The sequence below is a fragment of the Rhinoraja longicauda genome, chromosome 9 (assembly GCF_053455715.1).
Source record: "Rhinoraja longicauda isolate Sanriku21f chromosome 9, sRhiLon1.1, whole genome shotgun sequence".
In the NCBI taxonomy this organism is placed as follows: domain Eukaryota; kingdom Metazoa; phylum Chordata; class Chondrichthyes; order Rajiformes; family Arhynchobatidae; genus Rhinoraja; species Rhinoraja longicauda.
In genome coordinates, this window is record NC_135961.1 from 22369891 (window position 1) to 22383638 (window position 13748).

The 13748-nt window shown below is 41.5% G+C and overlaps 1 protein-coding gene across 2 annotated transcripts in view; it reads left to right on the plus strand.

Annotated features, from left to right (window-relative positions):
* Nucleotides 1-13748, plus strand: part of kcnh1a (potassium voltage-gated channel, subfamily H (eag-related), member 1a) — a 187909-nt gene that overhangs the window by 60683 nt on the left and 113478 nt on the right. For both annotated transcript variants that reach the window (XR_013547626.1, XM_078404941.1), the window contains exon 8: nucleotides 13364-13563. Coding sequence is in view for 1 of the 2 variants with exons in the window: in XM_078404941.1 (XP_078261067.1) it covers nucleotides 13364-13563 (200 nt within the window). In the remaining variant the exon portion in view is untranslated. The remainder of the gene's footprint in view (nucleotides 1-13363; nucleotides 13564-13748) is intronic.

The window sequence follows — 13748 nt, forward strand, 5'->3', positions numbered from 1 at the left end:
CTTTCCTAATTATTCCTGATTTTGTTCCTGCTGTACCATGCATCTGCTAAAACATCTAAAATAACTACTTTTGGCCTCTTTTTCACCCCCAAATGTAATTGCTGTGCAACTGCCAGCTGCACTTTCAGCTGCCAAGCTATCATCAGTAGCCAAAGTACCAAGCTCTGGAATTCGCTAAGTTGGGACCTTGCTATCCACTCATTCACTTCTAACCACCTGTCCGTCTCTCCATGTACCATAAACTAAAAATATTTGATCAAGTACTTGGCAATTTTTATAAAAATGTATTGATTTATGGAATGTGGGTTTCACGGACCAGGCCAGCATTCATTGTCTATCATTTGCCATAACATTTCCTACATCAATATCTTTATTCTCTGAAGGGTAGATAGGTGGTCAAGAAGACTTTAAGTACATTGGCCTTCTGTCAGGGTATTGGGTATAGAAGTTGAGACATTATGTTACGTTGGTGAGGCTGCATTTGGAATATTGTCTTCGGTTTTGATCACCCTGCTCTAGGAAGTACATTATAAGGTTGGAAAGAATGCAGAGGAGATTTATGAGGATGTTGCCAGGACTCGAGGGCCTGAGCTGTAGGGAGAAGTTGAGCAGGCTAGAACTTTATTCCTTTAAATGCAGGAGGCGGTCTATAAAAGAGGTGTATAAAATTATGATGGGAATAGATAGGGTGAATGCACAGAGTCCTTAACCCAGAGTAGGGGAATCACGAGAGAAAATATCTAATAGCTATCTGAGGGGCAACAGAGGGTGGTGGGTTTATGGAACGAGCTGCCAGAGAAGGTTGGTGAGACAGGTATTGCAACAACATTTAAAATACATTTGGACAGGAACATAGATAGGAAAGGGTTACAGGGATATGGACCAAATGCAGGCAGATAGGACCTGTGTCGATGGGCATCTCGGTCAGCATGGAAAGGTGGGCCGAAGGGCCTGTTTTCATGTTGTGTGACTGTGCCTTAGGCACATTAACTTTAAAGATGCTCAATTATGGAATGTGTTATTGATTCTAGGACATGATGCAACTTGCATCATGTGATGTCAGTGACTTGTCAGTGATTTCAGTGAAAATTAGGACACCGGAGAAGCATTGACAGCGTGGGAATTTCACGATGTTTCCGAAGACAGTGAAATCTTGTCCTGACTCGGCATTGTCGTGGTCATTGTCGTAGGGTAAAAGAAAATTTTGGTGATCTGCTACGACTTTGACAGTCGCCGGCAGTCGCCTAAAAAAATCTCATAAGTAGGACAGGCCCTTGAGATGTATATTTTGAATGGGGGAAAATAATCCATTTTTAAGGAATATGTCTATTTCATTCAGCCATACTTAAGATTTTTATTTTGCTTTTTCCTTTATACCTTTCATCTATAGCATAGCTGTGATCGAATGTCTCTGCAGTTTGATGGTGTCCTCCCAGGTATTTCATGCAAACACACCTTTGACTAGTTCTTCTATGAAGAGACAATAGTCACGGAGAGCACCTTCTCTTTTAGGGTAGATATTGTAGATTTTACAGCAGTTTGCTGCTTGATGTCCAGAAATCTATTTTTCTGAGATACTCTGCCTTTATTTCTTATAGGCATGGAATTTTGCACTTTTAAAAAGGCTTCCAATCTATCATTATTCAATGATAGTACAATATAAAATTGAAATGTTAGAACTGTTACATTTATACAAGTGGTTAAATGCAGAAATCCAAAAGTTATTGTAAATGATGCCTGCTTTTCCTTTCACACAATGTTGAAGTGTTTAATGCTATTTTTGGTTTTCTACAAAAAAATACTGATAAACATTCAATACTAGAAAAATTGTTTGAAAGATCTTCATTTTAGATGGTGTTCGTAGCAGATTAATGGATAGCAGCATTTTTTTTAAATTTGGATTTTCAAAGGGCATCTTACATGATAATATACAAAATATGTTCTTTTGGTTGAGTATAAGTAAATAGCATGGATGTATAGAAAATGTAGTTAAAGTATGAACAAGAAGAAATTAGTCTTTTTGATGTTTGGCTGTTTCTAAAGGAGTGCTAAAGGCTTAGTGCTTGACCCTTGGCCATTTCCAATCTCTATTAATGATTTAATTGGTGCATCCAATATTGGTTGGAAAGTGAGCCCTGAGGAGGATGTTAATACACTTTGGGTGATTACTGACCAATTAAGTGAGTGGGTGAGATGGAGTTTAATTTTGAGAAAACTTGATGTATTGACTGTCCATAGAAAGACAGAAAAAGAATGGTTATTCATACTTTAGAAACAATAAATGTTAACTTGCAGGGGGACATTGGTATACTACTCGGAAAAGATGCAGGTTCGGCAAGTAATTAGGAAGGATACAAGCATGTTGCATTTTATTGCAAAGTAGTTTGGAATACAGAAGGAGGGAACCTTTTCTGCAATTGGATAGGATCCTCCCCGTGTTATCTACAGCCAGTATATAAGATCAAGAATAGACATGAAGTACTGGAGTAATTCAGTGAGTCAGGCAGCGTCTCTGGAGAAAAAGGATGGGTGACGATCAAGAGTTTGGGAGACCAGCGTGATAGATTTGGCAGTTACTGCAGGCATCTTCTGCCACCTGGGTGCTCTGTTTGCAGCTACATTTCCAGCTTGGCAACTGTCCATGTTACAAACAATTCATGTTTACATAACCCTGCCAAAATGTGGGGAGGGCTTGGTAACTATTTGGAACACTGTGCTTGGTTCTGCCTTCATATTTCAATCAGATTATACTGGGATTGCAGCATAGACTCACTTGATTGATTTCTAGGATAAGAAGATTGCCCTACGAGCAACAATTGAGTGAGATTGGCTTGCAGAGCTGAGGATAAGCCAATCTCTGAAATGTGTAATATTCTTAAAGGGTGGATGTTGAGATTTGTTTCTTCAGGCTGAAGCAATCATGAGAAGAGATAGGGGAGGATTCAGCCATTTATATTTCACCAGCAGAGACATTTGCAGTTGTAAATCTTTGATTTTCTACCCCCAGAGGACAGCAGTCATTCACAATTGTGATTGTATTATGGATATTAAGGAAACCAAGGGATATGGAGATTGGGCAGGGACATGAATGAGTATAGAATTGGTGATCTTATTGAATGGCTGAGCACATTGAAAAAGTCTATGATCTTATGTTAATATTATAAATTGCAGAGGTACCCAAGAGTGCATTCGTTATATACTGGATTTCTAGGTTGGTTGAAGCAACCATTAAAATTTAGTTCTAGTTCAAACATATCATTGAATTAGAGTGGGTTCTCGTAAGGTTCTACTAATCTTTTGGCACAGATTGTGTTAGAATATTTGAATGGCATAACATGGAAAGAAAATGTTTGGCCTGTCATCATTTCTGCAGCTGACAGCTGTGTGATAGAACTACCAATTAATCCCACTTTCCTGTTCTTTCCCACAGTCTCCCTGTAATTGTTTTATTTCCCTTCAAATGCTAATCTATTTCTCTTTTGCGCATTACAATTCAATTAACATCTATTACCCTTTAAGGCAATTCATTCCAAATCAAAGCTGCTCTATTTAAAATAATGTGCCTCACCTTGCTCCAGTGTTTTTGGCAATTATTTCAAATTTGAGTCCCTTGGTTACCGATCCCTGTGAAACTGAAAGCAATTTTTTCATTATTTACTCTATCAAAACCATGCATAATTATGAATTCCTCTAATTTGCATCTTGACTTGCTAAGGAAAACCCCAACTTTAACTTTACTTTTCTGAGGGCACTTATCAGTGATGATTACAGTAATCTCCCCTGTACCATCCAACGTTTGCATAGCATCCAAGAGCGCAGAGGTCTGAATCCGACAAAATATTTGAGCTGAGGCCTAGTTAACTTTTCCTAATGCTTAGCATTAGCTTCCTTAATTTATATTCTAATGTTCTATTAATCAAAAAGTCTAATCTTTCTCTCTCAAGCAGCATTAAAATCTAATAACATATTGAACTGATATACTGTGGATTCTTTGGGCTTCATAACTGGGCATCGTAATTCTCTCCAGTGAGAACAAATTTTGGTATGGATAAGTTGTTCCCAGAGAGGTCTTCAACTGTGAAGAAACCATCCTTGACAACAAATAGGTGCACGATTTGTTTCAAGTCATAATTGCAAATCTCAAGTCTTGGGTCTGATTGAGTTTCATTATCTTGTTTTTTGACCAGTTAGCTGTAATACTTGGTGGTTTAGAGTTTACTAGATGATCTATTCAACCCATTCACACACACACACACCATTGAGTTGCCCAAGTTGACTGAAAATCCAAATTCTCCAAGTCACGCCTGGCACAATTACTTCATTTCTGAGGAGCGGAGGATGCCTGACCAGGAATCCTTTTGACTTGTAGTTTTGTGCCAACACCACAGGACATTGCCTGAGTGAGGTCTTGGTCTATTGGTGAAGTAGTCCAAGATTATTGGAAATCAGGTTCTGCCTCTCAGACACGGTCCCAATGTAAATGTATGGTATATATCTTTGCATGCATGCCACCCCCTCCTTCACTGACACAAATGCAATTATAAACAAATGGTTTATAAACAATTATAAACAATCTCCTAACTGCCACCCTCGGCCTCCTCTGTTCCCCAGAACCTCTTGCTTTGCTCTCCCCATTATTCTTAGCCCCTCGCTATTTTTCTCCTCTCGATTTTTCCATAGAGCCCCTACCCAGTCTGGCTATTCAGCCTTTGAGACAGCATTCCTCTCGGGGCTGCACCTGATTATCCGTTCTCAATCCTTGTAGCCATGCCACCCTGAACTCTCAGATCTCTCCCAGAAAACTCTTGAGAGAATCTCCAGCTGTAATTGTTGATAATGAAACCAAAGATGAAGTATCAGTTCAGAATCAAATGGCAGGAGATGGTTTATGTGATGTTTGAGCTCCTTTAGCTTGCATACATCCTGCTACTGATACAACCACGTCAAGATTGATTTTAAATATCCAGCCTTGACAAGCTTGCTGAGGAAATTGGTTATGTTTTGGGGAGGCAAACAGGGTAACTCGCCACCAATGACTTCCAAAAGACATCAGAGATAGCCCTGCGGGCAATGAAGTCACTCCCTTTTGAATGCTACCACTGTGATTTGTGAGTAAATTCCTGCTTTGCTACAGATGTTGGGCTCCTGTAATTTGATTGTGCACAGAATGACTGCTCTCCTTTGGCAAACTATCTGCAAGGCTGGCCAAGATTGTCTGATGTTTGACAGTGTTATTCCAGGGAAGATATATGACCTTAACATTGTTCGGTTAAGGCATTCTGTGATTATTTGGCAAATGTTATGCCTCATCAGTTTGATTTTCTTTGGTTGGGTTCAGCATTTCTGATGACGCAATGTAGAGTTGTTGCCAGAAACCTGGGTTCGATCCTGACTACAGGAGCTGTCTGCATGGAGTTTGTACATTCTCCCTGTGACCATGTGTGTTTTGTCCGGGTGCTCTGGTTTCCACCCACACTCCAAAGACGTACAAGTTTGTAGGTTAATTGGCTTTGGGAAGTTGTAAAATTGTCCCTAGTGTGCGTAGGTTAATGTACGGGGTGATCGCTAGTTGGTGTGGACTCGGTGGGATGAAGGACCTGTTTCCACACTGTATCTCTAAAGTCTAAAGAGTGTACAGTTTGGAGATCATGCTGAGATAAACTGGCTTAGTTAATAAGGTTTGTGCAGCAAGTCAAATGGATATTTTTCTAGCAAATAAAGAATTGTGCAATAAATGAATGCCCAGCTAGTTTGTGGTGAGTTGGTCACTTGATTATTGTATTGTTTAGTTATTGTGCCTATAATCCTGCAGCTGGTAAGGATGTCATTGTTCCATTCTTGGTGCATATGATGATTAAACTCTTTTGACTCTTGAATCAAAATGAGGGGTATAGGTTTGGCTGCAAAGTAGTGTAAGATAGATCAGCCATGCTGAATGGGCTTAAGTGACCAATTGGTCCACTATTTTTATGATTGTTAAATAGAAGATATGAAAATAGTGCTTAGAAATTTGCCATCAGATCAATATTAGTAAATGCACATTATAGCTGCTTTAAAAATTCAGTTCCTTTATGTTAATAGAATCAAATCGTTGAAGCTGTACAACATCCTAACATGACACCATATTGCTATTAAGATTTTTTTTTAATTTCCAAGGGAGGCAGAAGTAAAATAATTATTTCCAGATTATTACGCTTGGGGTACGATGGGTATTGCTCAATTTTTCTGTGCATTTACCACTAGATGTCACCTGAATGATTGCTCAAGGTGATGGAGAATTTATCATTTATTGAGCCTCATTTATTGATTGAATAAATAGTATGTCAGGTTTCCTTAATTATGCATGCATCAATCTCTCATTGTTAACAGATTAATGTTAAATATTGATGCAATTATTTTAAAACTCTTGTATGAGGATGGAGTGAAACATGCAAGAAATAAAGAGAGGCATAGAAACAAGGAACTACAGGTGCTGGTTTATAAAAAGAGACAAAATGCTGGAGTAAAGTCGGGCCTGGCCCAGAGATGCTGCTTGACCCACTGAGTTACTCCAGCACTTTGTGCAAGAAATTAAGATAACCTTTTATATTTCCTTGCCATATAGATTAATCAGTTTATAGAGTCTTGCCTGCTTTCAGCAATCCCATCAATCTTACATTTAATTCCTTGTGACCAATTTGTTCTTGTAATGCCCATTAACATTTCCCTCCCTCACCTTCTCCCATTACCCAGCTACACTTGGGTAGGTTAATTACATACTGTAAAATGAACAACCAGCATATTGTTGGGTTGTGGGAGAAAACTAGAACACTGAGGCGAAAATAAACATGGTCTCACGGCGAATATGCAAACCCCACTAATACGGCACCAGGGAATTGCTCTATGTGCCAGCAATTCTTTGAGATTTGACCAGACAGGAATGGATTTGCTGGAGCTCAAAATGACCTGGAGAGAAATCCTCGGGCATGATGACACTTTGAGGGTGCTTTTGGTTCGCCAGAACCATGTTCAGCAAATCTGGGGTTTGATTCAATATTGCAACTCCATTTGTGCCTGTTAATAGATTCCTGATATCTGGCAGCAGTGAGAAGTTGTCCTGGCCTGCTGGAGAAACATCATCGTGCTTCTTGCTGATTTACCTGATTGTTAGTCCAGTCATGGTTACTTGCAATAGTCATTGCCTTAGTTTATTCAATCAGCGCAGGAAAATGTTTTAGTTGGCACTAATCAAAGGTTGCCTGTTTAATGCAGTTCATTGTGCTGTTTAATGCAGTGGGTGCGTTGTGCTTGGAGAAATGGCAGACTTGCAACTGAACTCCACATGGAAAAATGTGAAGCTCAGAAGAGAGCAGCCACTATGATTTTTAGGCTCTATACTTCAAAGTTTGATGAAATGTGAAGGCCAGTGTCCACAGGGAGGCTCCTGGCACCCCTCGCACTGTTGGAAAATAGTGGAGACAGTTAGTTATGGAACAATGCCGAAAGTCTAGCCCTGAGGACTGGGACTTGGATGCAGGCGGAGGTCAATTCATCACAACTTAATCACTTGCCTGCAAATATCCTCTATCAGTCAGGAATCATTTCTAATCTTTGCCTGCTTTTAGTGCACCAGCAGACACATCTGCAAGATCTGCTCTATTATTTCACAACTTGCACACATTGCCAACAATTCAATTAAGATAAACACTCTACTCAAACGATTCGTACAATACTCTCTCTCGTGTTGCAGAACAAGGTTGTTTACAACATCATACAGCAGCAATACATTTGAAGGGGAGGTGTGAGGGCAGGTGTGCCAGCTGCCACAAAAGACAACTCCTTTGTGAAGTGCATAACTGGTGTTCTGGCTCGGGGAGAAGGCGTTTGTCCACACCACCCACAGCTCCATGTTTGCCAGTCAGCCTGGACTGGCACTGCCCACGCTGAGAGAGTGCTGAGTGCAGTGTCGTCTCTGGATCAGGATCTTTATCATGCAAGGTAATTGGATGAAACCCAATGGTTTCCCGCGCAGAAAATCAACAGCCGTACACCCATTGGAGAAGGAAAGTTCAAAAACACAAGGACCTGCAAAAAAATTAACTTCTGCTGTTTGTAGGATCAGTTGCTTGTATTTGAGGGGGTGTTAGTTGGAATGTTAAACAAAATGTGAGCACTGGCAACAAATTGATGCCTGATCTGCCTGCAGCACATCTTTCTTGTGGGTGGTCAGTGACCAATGCCAGTGGTGCCCAACTAAAATAGGGTGAAGGCCAGAGTTAAAAATATTTCTGGGGACCACACATGCAAAACATTTTAAATTAGTATGCAAAACCAGATAATAGTTTGTCATGTGTAAAGATGCATAGCATTTTTCTCCTCTTTCTTTCTTGCTGCTCCACATGTTGTAGCCATGCTTCGCACTACCTTCATAGTGTCCCTTTCCACCACCTGTTTTACACAATGATGGAACTCTGCCCTCTAATAATGTACTCTCGTGTTACACAGTGACAGTCCTGGATCTGCCATTTTGTACCAGTTTTGCAGTGACAGGTACATGGCCATCAGTGTAGTATACCTGGATTCAGAACTGGATTGGCACCTTTAGTTTAGTTTAGAGGTACAGCGTGGAAACAGGCCCTTTCGGCCCAACGAGTCCACACCGACAAGCGATCCACGCACATGAACACTATCCTGCACCCACTAGGGACAATATTTACATTTACCAAGCCAATTTTACCTACAAACCTGTATGTCTTTGGAGTGTGGGAGAAAACTGAAGATCTCAGAGAAAACCCACGCAGGTTACGGGAAAAACATGTTTTGAACCTCTGAATTTGGGCCCAGAAGATTGAACCTTGACCAACCTGCCTTGGGTCTTTGGTCTCTGGGTATCCTGTCTCTGGGCCTCTGATATCCAGTCAGGTGCTTATGCTGGGCTGGGCCTTGGGAGGGCAAAGGAGGGGATTAGGTCCAAACTTTCAAGTGTTTCTTAAACCCAGACAGTGCTCGGTCCCTGGAATGTGCTGCATGGGTTGTAGTTGAAGCAGATATGATGATAATAATGTTTAATAGGCATTAGACATAATAATAATGATTGGCATTTAGACAAACACGTGAACAAGCAGGGGATGGAGGGATAGTGACCATGTGCAGGCAAATGTGCAGCTTAAATTGGCATCATAGTCAGCACATACATTGTGGGCCAAAGGGCCTATTCCTGTACTGTTCTGTGTACCTTGAGTCTTCATCCACAGCAGCCAATGTGTCCACCTTGGTCTCCAGTTGCTTTCTCTGGTAACATCATGGGTTGCTCTTTTAATCGAGTCGGGCCTGCCTTGAAGATTGATGTCTATTGCCAGGACCCTCAGTGTGGTAAGTGGCCAGAGGGGAGAGAAGTGAGGCTGCAAGAATGAGTCCTGCAGGATGGATCCATTCAATGGGCCTTGAAGGTTGTGCATTTAACAACACGCTCATTGCTTCTTTGTCATGGCACCTATTGTGGCTTGTGGCCCAGGTGTGCACAGGTAGCATGGATGCCATTTTTGACACTTGAAGCTCCCAGAAAATGAATACTATTTGAATGTAGTTCTGTCTCCAAATCTACATTCAGTTTACTTTCAAGGGCATAAAGTCTGCAAAGCGCAAACTTTAAATGATCCATTAAAAGGCATCTAACTAAAAGCAGCCTGGTAATTAAGACAGTTTTTAGGGCAGTAGAATTGAAGGTAGATAGGAAATGTATGAAAGTACAAGATTTTAATATGATTCTGTAGTATAGGTCTGATTCACAGTATTTTGAGCGAGAAGATTCAATTTGTAAGTTTCAAAGAAGGGCTTCGTACAAATCCAAGTTGAAGAGGTGCTACATTGTCCAGGGGCTGATATTGGGGCTGAGATGTTAATCGGTTACCCATCAATGTGTTTAAGGCACATTAAACATTCCTTGTCACTATTTGAAACAGAAGGGCGTTCATTCAGGTGTGACTTAGCTTAATCTTTCAATCAATTATACCAAAACAAGTGCAGATGGGCTTCTGCATTTACTTGCAGAAGTTAAATTCGATGGTAGCATCTATGAAGTATTGACACGTCTCAGACTGGATTCGTTTAAGTGCACTGTTTAAGCGCAAATCTTTATTTATAAAAACCTGGATAGCCTCCTGTGCGTTTTGTTTGTGCAATATTGAGCATGGCTGCTCAGCTGTTAAGTATTTATCTAGGACACAGAGTGCTGGAGTAGCTCAGTGAGTCAGGCAGTATCCCCAGAGAACATGGATAAGCGATGTTTCTTCATACTGATTATGGGGCGGGGGAGGGGATAAGAAAGCTGGAAGGGAGGGGCAGGACAAAGCCTGGCAAGTAATAGGCTGGCACGGGTGAGGAGGATTATTTGATAGGTAGCTGGTTGCACAAATGCCAGAGATGAAAAAACAAGGTGTGTGACCAAAGGATTGAAAAGTTGCTAATTGTGAAGCTGGAGGACGGAATTGGGGGGGGGGGGAAAGAAAGAAATAGGTGCGAGTCCACGTTTGACACAGGAGAGGAGGGGAATGGGTAAAGGAGGGGATGTCCTAGAATCCTCGGTGCTCACCCTCACCTTTCACCCCACCAGCCTCCTCGTCCAACACATCCACGTTCATTTTTATCACCTCCAATCACATCTCCCCAGTCCTTTCTGCCTCTGCAGAGACCGCTCCTTCCCCAACTCCTTGCTTCACTCATCTCTTCCCACTTAAACCACCCCCACCCCAGGGACTTTCCTCTGCAACTGCAGGATCTTATAGAAACATATACAATTCTTAAGGGATTGGACAGGTTAGATGCAGGAAAAATGTTCCTGATGTCCAGAACCAGGGGTCACAGTTTAAGAATAAGGGGTAGGCCATTTAGGACTGAGATGAGGAAAAACTTGTTCACCCAGAGTTGTGAATCTGTGGAAATCTTTGCCACAGAAGGCAGTGGAGGCCAATTCACTGGATGCATTCAAGAGAGAGTTAGATATAGCTCTTTGGGCTAATGGAATCAAGGGATATGGGGAGAAAGCGGGAACGGGGTACTGATTTTGGATGATCAGCCATGATCATATTGAATGGCAGTGCTGGATCGAAAGGCCGAATGGCCTACTACAGCTATTTTCTATGTAACACCTGTACTTATACCTCCTCCCTCATTTCCATCCACGGACTTCAGGTGAGACTGAGGTTCACGTGCACCTCGTTTACTGCATCCGGTATTCCCAATGTTGCCTCCTGTACATTGGCAAGACCAACCATTGACTCGACGACCTTTTCGCTGAACACTTACAATTGGTCCACCAAGGCCTGGAGCTCCCAGATGCTAACCATTTAAATTCCGCCTCCCATTCCCACACTGACTTTTCTATCCAGGGCCTCCTCCATTGTCAGAGTGAGATCACAAGCAAACTGGAAGAACAACACCTCATAGGTAGTTTACAACCCAATGGTGTGAATATTGAATTCTCCAATTTTAGGTAACTGCATAATCCAACCCTCTTCCTTTTTCCCCCATATAACCTCTTCCTCCTCATTTTTCTCTCTCCTCTGGCCCACCTGGATTTGCACCTATTTCTGCCCTTCCCCTGCACTTCTCTTTCTGCCTGCATTCCATGCTTCACAGTTCACAACTCTTCAATCTTTTTGTCTCACTCTTTAAACTTCTGTCTTTTCATCTCTTGCCTTTGTCCAACCAAGTGCCTACCAAATAATCTTCCTTACCTGAGCCAGCCTATTACCTGTCAGCCCCCCTTCCCCATAATCGGTCTGATGAAGGTCCCCAACCCAAAACATCACCTATCCATGTTCTCCTGAGATGCTGCCTGACCCGCTGAGCTACTTCAGCACTCTGTCTTTTGTAAACTAGCATTTGCAGTTCCTTGTTTCTATAAGTATTTAACTAGTCTTTTCGTTAACATTCAATTATATCATATTGTGAAGCAATCAAAATAGTCATCGTTTTGTTAAGTTGTTTAGTTTAGAGATACAGCGTGGAAACAGGCCTTTCGGCCCACCGAGGCCACACCGACCAGCCATCCCCACACATTAACACTCTTCTACACACACTAAGGACAATTTACACTTCTACCAAGCCAATTAACCTACGTACCTGTATGTCTTTGGAGCGTGGGAGGAAACCGAAGTTCTCGGAGAAAACCCGTGCGGTCACGGGGAGAACGTACAAACTCCGTAAAGATAGCACCCGTCGTTGGGATCGAAGCCCGGTCTCTGGCGCCACAAGTAAGGCAGTAACTCTACCACTGCGCCAACATTCCATCGAATGTGATTGATAATGTACTATTTGTGTTTGCCGAGGGTTGTCACCAAAGATGAATAAACGCTCGCATAACCTGGCTTAAGGGAAAACCGTATAGCCTTAAATTAGGTTTCCATTGTTGCTTGTAAAACTACTTGAATTTTTTTAGTACTTTGGATGGGAAAGGAGTATCTCTAGATATCTGTCTGAAATGTATGTGCCATTTGCTGGAGGCTGACTGAGTGTTGTCAAGCGGGGTTTTGTTTGCTATTTATTGTTAATGCTTTTAACGTTTATATCGGTTAAATGCATTCTTTAGTTTTTCTTTTCTTTAAACTCTTTGAATTGTTCATAAATTCTCTTGAGTGCCCAAAGAGCCTCTGGAGCAGCCTGGGAGTGAGGCCTCAAGGGCTATTATTTAGATTGGAGGTCTGTGAGCAGTGGTGAGGCACAGTGATTGGTGCTAGGTCCACTATTTATCATCGATTGTAGCGACCACAGGGATTGGTCCTGAGAGTCGAACCCTCGGATTGGCCAGCAAGGTCACATGGTGGTGCGACCATAGGGATTGGTCCTGAGAGTCGAACCCGCTGATTGGCCAGCTAGGTCAGGTGGTGGTTTGGGGGCCCAAAAACCAGGAGTGGGAAGAGAATTTCGATGTGAACAGTTTGAGTTAATGGTTGTCTGTAATCTCGTTTGTTATCCTTTGTAATTGAATATTGCTGCCGCAATAAACTTCTTTAACAAAGTACAAGCCTCCAGACTCGCCATACTATATTCATTATTCAGATAACCATGTTGTTAACATGCATTGGGAGGTTTGCAGGTGACACCAAGAATTGGTGGTGTAATGGAGAATGAAGAGGGTTAGGTGGCATTGCATTAAAGCAATTTGGAATGCTGGAGTGCTGAGTAGAAAAACAAACTGCTGGAGGAAGTCACTAAGCCAGCAGCAACTGTGGAGGGAAACAGACAGATGGTCTTTCCAAATTGCATTTCAATAATTAATATGGGAAAGGAAACTAATGAATTTAAGTTTCATTTTCAATATTTTATTTATTTTTTGGCTTTTAACTATTAATTTGTTGATACCAGCCATCTCTTTTCTTTGCAGCTCTCTTATATGCAACCATATTTGGTAATGTGACAACGATCTTTCAACAAATGTATGCTAATAGCAACAGATATCATGAAATGCTGAACTGTGTCCGAGACTTTTTGAAGCTCTATCAGGTGCCCAAAGGCTTGAGTGAACGTGTCATGGACTACATTGTTTCTACTTGGTCAATGTCTAAAGGAATTGATACTGAAAAGGTATAAAAATGCACTGAACTGAAGAGAAAATATGTATACATTTTATATTGCTTTATAGCGTTTTTTTAAATGGGTGTCATGTCTTGCTTTTTGCCAAATATAATGTACTAATTTTGCTTCCAAATGGTTATTCTTTCTGGTGTGGTTTATTGCACTGCTCACATCCAAATCTCCCATTTTGTAGG